This window comes from Saccopteryx leptura, chromosome 4, assembly GCF_036850995.1.
Source record: "Saccopteryx leptura isolate mSacLep1 chromosome 4, mSacLep1_pri_phased_curated, whole genome shotgun sequence".
NCBI lineage: Eukaryota > Metazoa > Chordata > Mammalia > Chiroptera > Emballonuridae > Saccopteryx > Saccopteryx leptura.
This window is the reverse complement of record NC_089506.1, coordinates 14,772,118-14,783,362: the sequence shown is the minus strand read 5'-3', so window position 1 is coordinate 14,783,362 and position 11,245 is coordinate 14,772,118. Positions and strand designations below refer to the sequence as shown.

General features: G+C 46.2%; 1 protein-coding gene across 5 annotated transcripts in view; it reads left to right on the top strand.

Annotated features, from left to right (window-relative positions):
* Nucleotides 1–2,753: 2,753 nt before the first annotated feature.
* The window catches only part of FAT1 (FAT atypical cadherin 1), a 129,666-nt gene continuing 121,174 nt past the window's right edge, over nt 2,754–11,245 (top strand). The window contains exon 1 of one of the 5 annotated variants that reach the window (XM_066380211.1): nt 2,754–3,958. Coding sequence is in view for 2 of the 5 variants with exons in the window: in XM_066380208.1 (XP_066236305.1) it covers nt 7,050–7,073 (24 nt within the window). In the remaining 3 variants the exon portion in view is untranslated. Of the gene's footprint in view, nt 3,959–4,500; nt 4,623–6,430; nt 6,565–6,923; nt 7,074–11,245 lie in introns of those variants that run through there. The other 4 variants (XM_066380212.1, XM_066380210.1, XM_066380208.1 and 1 more) reach the window with 4 other exon arrangements.

The following is an 11,245-nucleotide window of genomic DNA, read 5'->3' as shown; positions in this document are numbered from 1 at the left end:
AGTATATAAATTCACATAAATACATAAATTGATGCGATTAAGCAAAAACTTCAGTATCTCATTTTAAAAATTCTTAGATTATAACTTTCTCTGCAAGCTATAATTACCTGTCCCATGATCAGCAATAGTTGTGTTTCAATTTAACTATAATGACTATCAGTCTTTTCTATCCTTTAAAAAATGTAAATATCCACAGTGGCCGAGACATGGAAACAATGAAAGTATCCCTCAATGGAGGATTGGATAAAGAAGATGTGGTACATATATACAATGGAATACTACTCTGCCACAAGAAATGATAACCTATTGCCATTTATAACAACATGGATGGACCTTGAGAACGGAATACTAAGTGAAATAAGTAAATCAGAAAAAGCTAAAAACTGCATGGTTTCACACATAGGTGGGATATAAAACTGAGACTCACGGACATAGATAAAAGTGAAATGGTTATGAGGGAGGGGGTAATGGGGAAGGGGAAGGGAAGAAAGACGGAGGAATATATGGTGACAGAATATGATTTGTTTTAGGGTGTTGGGTACACAACACAATGAGCAGTTCAAATGCTATAGAGATATTCACCTGAAACCTATGTCCTCTTATTGATAAATGTTACCCCATTAAATTTAATTTTTAAAAAATGTAAATAAAAATTACAATTTCTTACCAAAAGGTTTAGGATTTTCTAAATTTCGAGTATTTGCTTCCCTCTTCTCCACACCCTTCAGTTATTCACATTTCAAATAAACTAAGAATAGCCACACCTCACCTGCAACATTCAACAGCAATCACCTGCTGTATAAAATTGTACCTATGCCCTCAATTATTATAAGACGCAGAAAGTGACTGCCTATCATTCCAATTCTCGTAAGTTAGAAATAATATGTATACATTTAAGAATTAATTGCATTAAGAATTAATATTACATTTCAAAATTTTCTCCAGTTTAGATATTTGTACCTTTGTTTAGTCATGCTAATATTTTTTAATCATCAAACATGCCTAACTTATTAATTTTTTTTTTAGGTGAGAGGAGGGGTGATAGTGAAGCAAACTCCCTGCATGCTCCCCAACCCCGATCCACATGGCAACCCCATCTGAGGCCCATACTCTGCTAGAGTACCCTGTGCTTGAACCAATTAAGCCACTGGCTGAGGGAGGGAAAGAGAGAGAAAAGGGGGAGAAGGTGGTGGGGGGGAAGGAGATGGTCACTTCTCCTGTGTGCCCTGGCCGGAAATCTAACCCAAATGTCCATATGGCAGGCCAACGCACTATCCATTGAGCCACTGGCCAGGGCTAACTCCTTAAATTTTGGGTCTTTCTTAATTTCACTTAGTATATTGTTGGTCCTTAATAAATACTTGTAGAATGAGTGAATCCTTCTGTGATTCTATTTTTTTTTTTACTTTGGAAGTGACTCAATATTGGAGGCATCATCATTATGATACTTGATGTAGCCTTCAAAAACCAATGCAAAGTCGTTAACAGTATTGTTCATAATGAAACTGCTCTTTCACGGCCCTAAACAGCACGGTAGCTACTAGACACATGTGTACATTGAGTACTTGACAAGTAGCTAGTCAGACTAAGGAATTGAAGTTTAATTTAAATTTAATAGTAGCTTGTGGCTTGTGGCTACCTGTGGTCTTGGGCCAGGCAGGTCTATAGGTTTTATACATTTTCTGCCCCTCTTTTTAAATGTAGCTATTTTGATCAATTCTATCAATTATTACATGTGAATTCCTTTCATGTGTATTTTATAGAAGTAATTAAATTTATCTCTGATAACTGTAAAGATTAGTATAGCAAACCAAATTGACTTGCACAACAATGCCTGGAGGAAATATATATATGTCATTTATAGAACTTTGTAACGTGTGGTCAATTTCTAACTTCAACTGTGGACTTTTTATAAAAGGAGTGAGGCCTCTGTGGTTGAAATAGCAGAGCATGCGGAGTCTGTCCTCTACCCTGACAGGCTGGCCTTTCAAGCCAGTCCTTCTTCTGATGGCCTCCTCTTTCTTCACGAAGCTGGTACCTCCAGGCACCACCTGGCTGTGTGTGTGTGTGTGGGGGGGCAGGGAGGGCTATGTTTCTTTCCTATACCTCTCCATTCTCCCAGCCTCTCAGTCCTCTCTCTTCCTTCCAAATCAAAAAGCACCTTCAATTATTTGTGATGACTTCCTTTGAAGCCTTTCTAATTCTATAGATGAGGAAACGGAGCCATTGCAAAGAATGACAGTGGGTAAGAGAACTAATATTAACTACTCTGTGCTTGCTAGACACTTTATATGATGCTCAGTAGGAGTGCTGCCTGTGTAAATGAATGTTATCTCCCTGACAAATAAACAATGTTCAATACATATTTTTCTGAATAGATAAATACACGAATACATTTTTACCTGGTGGAACAGATGTTATTCCCTTACCACAGATGAGGAAACTGAAATTTAGAGAAGTTACCTGACTTCCTCAAGGCTAAGCACATACCATCCTCCAACATTTAATCTTTTATTCGCTTAACTATTTGATGTCATGTTTTCTGTGTCCCCCGGGTTTGCTCTTTACCTTTCAAAACACGGGGATCAGCTAAAAAAAGACCACTAGATTTACATCAACGGCTGCAAAAGCAGCGGATAGAAGCCTCTTGCAACACCCCCAGCCCTTTTCCAGGGATCTTCGAATTTTAATGCCAACTTTCTGGGAATAGGGTCAACCAACTCACATAAATGGTTCCCTGGGAATTTCACGCTGTTCAGGAAACATTCTATTTTGATACTTTAGTAGTGACATTTAAAAAATTCCACAGCAGATATTTTCCTGGGGTCTGGACGCTTACATAAAAACGACGGATTCATTTATAAATTAAACATCAACAGTGTTTGCATGTATCTTAGTCTCTACTAGGAGGAGTAGACAATTGATTTGTATGTTGGACCCTATCACGATGGGTGACTTGTAAGAAACATCAGAAATTGGCTCCTCCTCCATCTCTTCCTCCACCTCTCCGAACCTTCTCTGCTTCCGAGTACAGTCTGAAAACGGCGCTTTTGGAAAGGATTTGAAAATTGAAATATGGCTCTGTGATTTTCAACACAAAGATCACAAATAGCGCTAGAGCACGAGAAATATTTAAAATATATCGCCTCCAGAAGTTGGAGGGCTACAAAGAACTAATCGTCCAGGCCAGTCTGCAGATTGTTCGTGCTTCCTCCCTGCAAAAACCGGGCAGGCGACACGTCGCGGCGAATTTCAGCTGCAGAAGAGAAAGAGCATCACCAACAGTTCCAGGCGTGGGAATCGGTACCGGAGGGGGCTTGAAAGGAGCCGGAGAGGGGCGCGCAGCGGGGATCCGGGGCCGCTCGGGTGTGGGTGCGAGGAACCAGCGGTGGATGGAGCCCAGAGACGCGCGGCAGGGGAGGGAGGGGCAGACGCTTCCCGGGAGGGACCGCAGCCGCAGGAGGTGAGCACGCCACATCTTCCAAGCTTGCCGCCGCTACTGTCCCGGAGGCGGACCCCGCCGGAGAATCCCTTCAGAGCCGCGGGGCTGGGGCGTGGTGGGGCACTGACGTCACCTCCCCTCCCCCAGCTCCTCCAAGAGGGAGGGAGCGGGGAAACAGGCAGCGATCCGCCGCAGCTCCCGGCTGCAACTCTCAAACTCCGCGGCTTGCTGCCTGGACAAGTCCTGACAAACTTGGCTTTTCTGCGGCCCCCGTTCCTAGCGCTCGCGCACTCTCATCTCGCCTCCTTTTGGTGCTCGTTTCATCCAGGACGGAAGCCTCTGAAGATGCGGCCACCTGGGTCCCGGCAGCGCGGGTGGATCGCACTCTCGTTGGGGACATGCTAAAGATCCAAGGGAGGAAAAGTTGGTACTTTATACACGGCTTCTAACAGATCGCGCGGGGATTACGAACTGCCGGGGACTTAAAAGCGGCGCACCGAGGACTCAGCTGGACTGGTGAGTTCTTTGTTTAACGCAAGTCTTATGTATTTAAGTTTAAACGCAAATTAAATTACGTGCGGATTTTGGCTCTAAGGTAATGCAGGGAAGCGTGAGCATCCTACAGACTCTCCACTCGGCGAGCTGCACGCCCCTCTGCCTGTGTGCATAGCTCGAGAATGAAAGATCGGTATGCATAGGTTTTGTAGTTCATAAAATATATACATAGCACTGTTCAAAAGAACTTGAAAAGCTATGCTGTTCGTGCATTATTTTGAATGTAACTTATTATAGAAATGGTGCCCAGGGAGGGCGCATCCCCGGCAGCGTGATGTGCAGTGGCGCAGCGCCCTCTAGGCCGGACACAAGGCAAGGAGCGTGCTCCCTGCCGGGTTCCTGGCAGACCGCGAACTTGGACCTGCTCCTGGGACGTGGGCGTGAGCTTCGTCGCCGCCACCCCAGCCTTCACTTACCACCCACTCCAGCCCATTCTATATGTAACTTAAAAATACTAGCTTGCATGGACTGGATTCAGAATTGGTGCTAGAGGAAAACGTTTTTATTTTTCGGGAGCCATCCTCCATCCCCGAGATTTCCAAAAGCCTTTGGGACAGGATTAGGGAGGGTCGACTATTGAAAGGACAAACGTGGAGCTTGAACTACATTTCTCTTTCTCGTGAAGGTAATTCAATGGTAGCAAAAAGGCACCTCTGTTTCATTCCGTTGGGGCTAAAGGATCAGTTAAAACGTAGCAGCGCCGGAGTCTGAAATCTCCATGTCCGGCTCTTGGCTGTTCGTGGCGACCAAGTGCAACTTCTTACCGTGAGCCTGGAACATGGGGATTTCCAAACAGATGTTTTATTTAACTCGAGTAAGCGTTATTATTTATTAATGAATGGTAACTTTTTCCCATTCTTTTGCGCCATTTAAAAAAAATCTTGTGATTTTATGTTACGGGACGGTCTTTTTACTTTTAATACCCCTCCCCCCCAGCTGGTGGTGTGTCTTGTGTGGTTGTGTTTTGTTGAGCTAGAATTCGGCAAAGGGAGCAAACCGGTTGAGCTTGGAGATCAGGATACCTACTTTCGCGGGGTCCATGTATGAAATGACCGATAACTCCGGGAGCACTTTGTGCATTTGTGGCTGTGGTCGAGTGTTTGGATGATAGTGCTTGTTAGGTGTCTGAATTTGTATTCTAAATAACGCGCAGGGAATACAGCTCATCCTCTTAGTGCTACGAAACAGCGCACTCAATCTGCAGACATTATTTTTCCTTCACAGCCATAACCTGCTAGACACCTTTATTTTTCCAATCACCTCTTTAAGTTGGTTTGAAAAGAGACTACATTGACATTAACCAAGGAAATTGTGTCTTTAACCCTACATTCCCTCGCCCCCATCTGCTTCGCAGCTCCCCCTGATGCCCCCTCCATCGGTGCTGGGGAAATCAGACCTCTTTGTCCTCACAGAGTTAAAATGTACAAGCTCCACAAACTTTCCGAGGTCACGCCCGCCCTCTTCTCGAGGCCGTTTCCCAGCGCCCGGAGCATTCCAGGCTCCGGCGGCGTCTCCGCTGCGCTGAGCCCGCGCGTCTGGAGCTATGCTCGCGCCGAGGATGGGCTCCCAGAGCGGAACGCCGGACCGCGCGCCCGGCGTGGGGAGTTCCCCGAGGGGGTGCCCCTCTTCCCCTAGGGATCTTGCAGTTTCAGTCTGAATGGGTTTCGTTTGTGAGGTGTGACTTACGGCTGGGAAGGCGCTCGAGGCGGCCCAGCTGCCTTTTGTCCCGCAGCCGTGGGAGTCGGGGTGTCCGCCCTGGAAGGCGGACGGTGGGGCTCCTCACCGAGGCCGGGGAGGTGGTGGGCGCTAACTAGCTCTGCACCAAGCTCGCGGAGAAAGGACTTTCCTTTTCTTGGATCTTAGAGGAGATAGGAGGAGGAAGTCATTCCCATCTAGCTGCATTCTCTGCAGACCCTTTGGAAGGTTTATATCCCTCGCCCCTAAGCTATTACCCGGAACCGAGGCATTCGGATGCAGATGAAGGAACTTCCTGAAGGGGCTGGAGAATCTAGGAGCCGTGGGAAGCGTTTTCATTACCCAATCGGTGACTTTTTTTTTTAACTTCCCCCTTTCTATCCAGAAACATTCCTTATGAATTGTCTGGACAAACCTGTGCTGGCCGCACCGAAACTAACACCGGCACTAGAGCGAGCGCCACGCGGTTCCTCGGAGTGTCGCTAGATCGCCCTGGTCTCCGCGCCGGGAGGGGGCTGCGGGAGCCCTCGGGATCTCTGGCCCGTGGCGGGGCGTCACTGCCGCGGCCCTCCGGGATCAGAGTCCCGCCGCCGGGGAAAGGCGACTCGAGTTTCCGAGCTGGAGAAACGAGCGCCGGCGCTCGCGGGCGTGGCCGCGGGCGGAGGGATCTAGTCCGCGCCGGCCGGCCGGGAGCGGGGGCGCGAGTGGCGAGCGGCGGACCGCGGACACCTGGCCGGCGCCACCATGCGGACCCGCGGACCCAGGGAGACCCCCGGCCGACCCGGTCGCTGCTCGGGGGCGCGCTAAAGGAACGTGGTGCGCGGACCCCGAAAGCGCTGCCGCCGCCACCGCCACTTGGGGCCAACTTTGCAGTAAGTTTGATAGGAACGAAGTTGGAGCTTGGGAGCCGGTGGGCGAGGGGCGCGGCGCCGCGAGCGCCGGGAGGTCTGCAATGTGCAGCGCGTGGGTGGCCGGCCCTGGGCTCCCCGAGCGCTTTCCTCACCTTGCCCAGATGCGGTCGTGCTGCCGCTGCACTTCTGGAAAAGGGATGAAAGAGAAGAGCCTGGCTGGAAGGTGGCCGTGCGGTGGCGTCTGCCCCCTGGAAAGTTCAGGGCTGGCCCTGGATCCAGTGGCTGGCCGAGGGGGCGGAGGCGGGGCGGAGGGGCAGGCGGGGAGCCGTTCGCGACGTGAACCGAATGGGAATCAGCAGCAAGCAGGGCTCTGCAGCGAGCCGGCCTGAGCCGCGGGCTCTGGTCCTGGAGCCATTGCTGGAAATCAAAGCGGTGCCGCGGCGCGGGGCTACCGGGCGGCCGGGGGCGAGGACTTCCGCTGCGCCCTGGAGCTGGGAAACTTCCCCATGCGCTTCACTTCTTTCTCTCCGGTAACACTCCTCCTGCTTAGGGACAACTGATCTCTCTGCCAGGTTAATTCTTCCAGTTCATGAAATAGTATGCACAGCGGAGGGAAGATGAAAAAGAGGCCAGTAGGCGAGAGATGGCATCTTGAAATGGAGTCGCAGAGTTCTCCCAGATGTTTTGCGCCCTGAAGGGGTGCTGCTCTGAGATTTCTGTACTAACTGGCTGAATGTAGATAGATGCGATTGATAAATTGATAGGTACGATTGATAAATTGTGGGCTAAACGTTTCCGCAGTGTGCTGTTTATCAGTTTGTTTCTATCATTTCTGGAAGGGAAACTTGTGAGATCTGGTTTTTCAAAGAGATTCTGGTTCTTTATGGTTCTTTGGTGCTTTTACTCAAAGTGCCTTCTTCTGGGAAGCCAACTTTCTGCTGTCTCTAAGATTTTTTTGTTCCTACTGATGTAACTTGCAGGGCTTTGAAAACAAGGACGCAATTGTATGCATGAGGAAAGTAAACTCATAAATATTTTCTATGCAGTTAAACGCGCCCCCCCCCCCCCCCTCCCGGCCCCATGCTTCTGAACTATGGTTTCATAAGTGCCTTTTGTGAAGCAACTCCCTGGTGCCTGGCTGAATAGATTTTTTTTTAAACTGTATATTTACATTGAACTACCATCGGGATAAGATTTGAAAGGCAAAACTGTCTCGTTATTTATCTTAGTGAAGCAGATTTTTAAGGCTTCATATAATCAGAGGTAGGCTTCAGTAGTTTAAGAAGACATCTGCATGTGTTAGAACTAGGTATGGTGGTGGTTTTACATATTACTCTTAGAGTTGTGGTTGTTACCCAGCACATCTGGTCACTAAAATTAACTCATGAAAATATGTTTCTCCAGTTACACAGGTTAATTTCAATAGTTGGCTTTTGTATCTTTTAATTAATCACTAGAAGTATCTCCAGTAGGTTCTTATCATGTTTAATCCATCATTTAAGTCCATATTGTGGACGGGTGCCAAAAGAGGAATCTAAGGATTATATGCAAACAGTTTTCATTCCTTTGATCCCTTGCATTAGACTTAGTTCTTGAGTCACCTTTGAGCCCTTTGTCATTTCTTTGAATATTATAAGTGAAAGAGAATTTACAGATTGTCTGTTTCAACTCTCTTGTCAAGTCTACCACCACTGTGTTTCCACCCAAGTTTGGCAGATTTTACAAAGAGCCAGTAAACCGGATCAGATTAGTACATTATTGTTGCATTAAATGTTGTCTCAGTGGCCTAATTTGTGGTCTAGGGACCCAATTGAATAGCTGGAAGCCATAAGGCGAGGTGTGTGTTTAATCTTTATGAGTAGGAAGTTGTAGTGGCAAACTCTCTTTTGACCAAATTATATAGATGATGAGGCCAAACTGTATCTATCTGTCTCACTTAATTGTTCCGTTTGCAACTGTTAGTTTATCCTGAGGCACTGGACAGGAGTTTTTGAAATGAAGGATGCAGATAAGTCATTTAAGATTGGAAAGTTGCCATTTTCTCTTCTCATATCTGATAGGAAGGAGTTTTTTATTTCAAAAAATGTATTTGATCAAATGAAGAATCTGTTTATTTCACATTGTAAAGTTTTAAAAAAATTCATATTTTTTTTAGTCCCAGATTTAAGTATATGGGCAAAATTTTTGCTGAATTTCATAGTTCATTATCTGTGTGGAGATAAATCTGTAAATAAATGTCTTCTACAAACCACTTAGGAAGATCAGTGATTGTTTAATCCTTATCCTTCATGGACTATTCAAGGATAGAACTTCATAATAAGCTCTGCAGTACAGACACTGATCTAGCATTGCCTCTAGCCAAATTGGAAGCATTTTGAGGTGGGTGGTGACCTCTTTCTGAGCTGCTGGAAATGAGAGCCATCTCCAGGGGAGCCATCTGCAGTGTTGTTGCTGGCCTGGTGGTTGGTTGCACCTGGATTTTCTGTTAATTTTGGAGCAGTGGATGTATTATTATCCCAGGTTATCCTTCCCTCTGACCCCTCCTTTCCTTCATTCCTGCCTTCCATTCTCTAGCCTTAATTTCCACTCGTCGATTCATTCACAAACTTAACAACTGTGGCTATCCTCTGCAGCAAGCACTGAGTGGGTAGACACAGTGCACAGTGTGAACAGATCATGTCGTCTGTCTTCAAGGAGCTTACAGTCCAGTGGGGGAGATCCGTCAGGGTCAGGGCAGTTCACCTGACACCTTAGTGAGCTGGGACCTGGGGTCGGTGGACGGTGGACGTTAGGCTAGGGAGACCTCTGAGGGAAGTGTGAATCAGGAGGGGCTAATTCAAGGAGCAGAAATGACCTGAGTAAATCAGGGCCCAGGAACCTTAATTAGTTGTGAAGTCTTACTTAAGAATTAAGGATTAGTTGCGACTTGATTGTGTTGTGATAAAGGGTGAGAAAAGAGACCTGCCACCGAAGCTTGCCATGTAGCCTGTAGCAAAAAACGTGGCTGGTTTAGCATCAGTGCTTCGTTAGTTCTGTTTTCCGAATGAATTGTCTTCCTTTGTGTAGGTGGAACAGAAGGTCCATGAAGAGGGCTGACATTGGTTTACGAAGGCAGGGAGGATAATTTTATGGGGCAGTGGTGAGGAAGAGAAGGAAAGAAAGAAATAGTGAAGAAAAGTGAAAATAACTGTGTGAGGAGTGAGGAACAGGAGAAAAAAATAGTGATGTTTGCATTATTTTTTAGAACATATGGGGTGGAGATGTTGCTAGTTCAGAGCCTCCACAACTAGGTGGTTTCATCAGCTCAGGCAAACCGGGCTGTTTCAAGCCTGTGAGGTTTTTGGTTTGAAATGGGAAGTAAGATTGGGAGATTAAATTAGGAAAGTAGGTAACGGTCAGATTACCAAAGGTCTTTAATGTAAGGCTAAGAAGAATATACTTAATGAGCAAGCTGTCGGGAAACAGTATTTATAAACAAGGGGATACTCTTACATAGAGGCTTTAATGAGATTAATTTGATTGCAATGTATAGGTTAAGTAGTAGGGGGACCAGAAGCAAGAAGACCGTGCAGATGCTGTGTCTGAACAAATACAAACATGAATTAGGCAGTGGCAGAAATGGCTGGGGAACAGTTTTGAGAAATTGAGAAAGAAAAAATGTCAAGTCTGGATAACTTGGTGGAAGTTTGGCAGTTAAGAATAAAAGCATAGAAATCCTGAATTTTCAGAGAGAGAGAGAGAGAGAGAGAGAGAGAGAATATGTGGGTACATTTAAAGAAAAAGTAAGGGTGTGGAAGAATATATATCTGTGGAGATGAGGGGGCTGTAAAGATTTTAGTCCAATCTCTAGTTTTTCCAATAAAGAAAAGACATCCAAGGATTAGTTTCCTTCAGTTCACAGAGTTGGTTAGTGACCAGGTTGGGGCTAGGTCACAGGCTTTATGTCTCCCATCCCCTTCTGTTTTAGTTCATTTCTTAGACTACAAACTTGGGTGATTTTGAAAGAGGTGAAACTTCTCTGAAATAGGAAAATACAGTGGAATCCCTGCTAGAGGCCTGTCTCCTTTTGTGCTTTGCAGATACGATGGGGTTTTTGTTTTGTTTTTTTTACGAATTTGTAAAGCTTTGTGGCAACCCTGAGTAAAACAAGTGTGTCAAGCAGCATTTTTTTTCCCAAAAACCACAGACTGGGACCATCCATGTAAGACCGAGAACTTAATCCATAAATGTGTGTGTCTGACTGCTCCACACACCTGGCCTTTCCCGTCTCATCCTCTCCTCGGGTCTGTTTCCTGAGACACGACAACATTGTGACTAGCAGTTCAAGTGAAAGAAGAGTGGCACGTCTCTCACTTTAAATCAAAACTAGAAGTGATTCAGCTTAACGAGGAAGACAGGTCCAAGGCCGCGTTAGGACGTAAAGCAGGCAGGTTTAGCCCAGTTGTGAATTCAAAGGAAAAGTGTTTGAAATGAAAAGTGCTACTCCAGTGAACACAGGAATGGTAAGAAAGCGAAACAGCCTTATTGCTGATACGGAGAAAATATTAGTGGTCTGGTTAGAAGTCCAACCAGCCACAACATTCCCTTAAGCCAAAGCCATTTAATCCAGAGCATGGCCTTAACTCTCTTCAGTTTTGTGAAGTGTGAGAGAGTTGAGGAAGCTGCAGAAGAAAAGTCGAAGCCAGCCGAGGTTGAGGTTGGT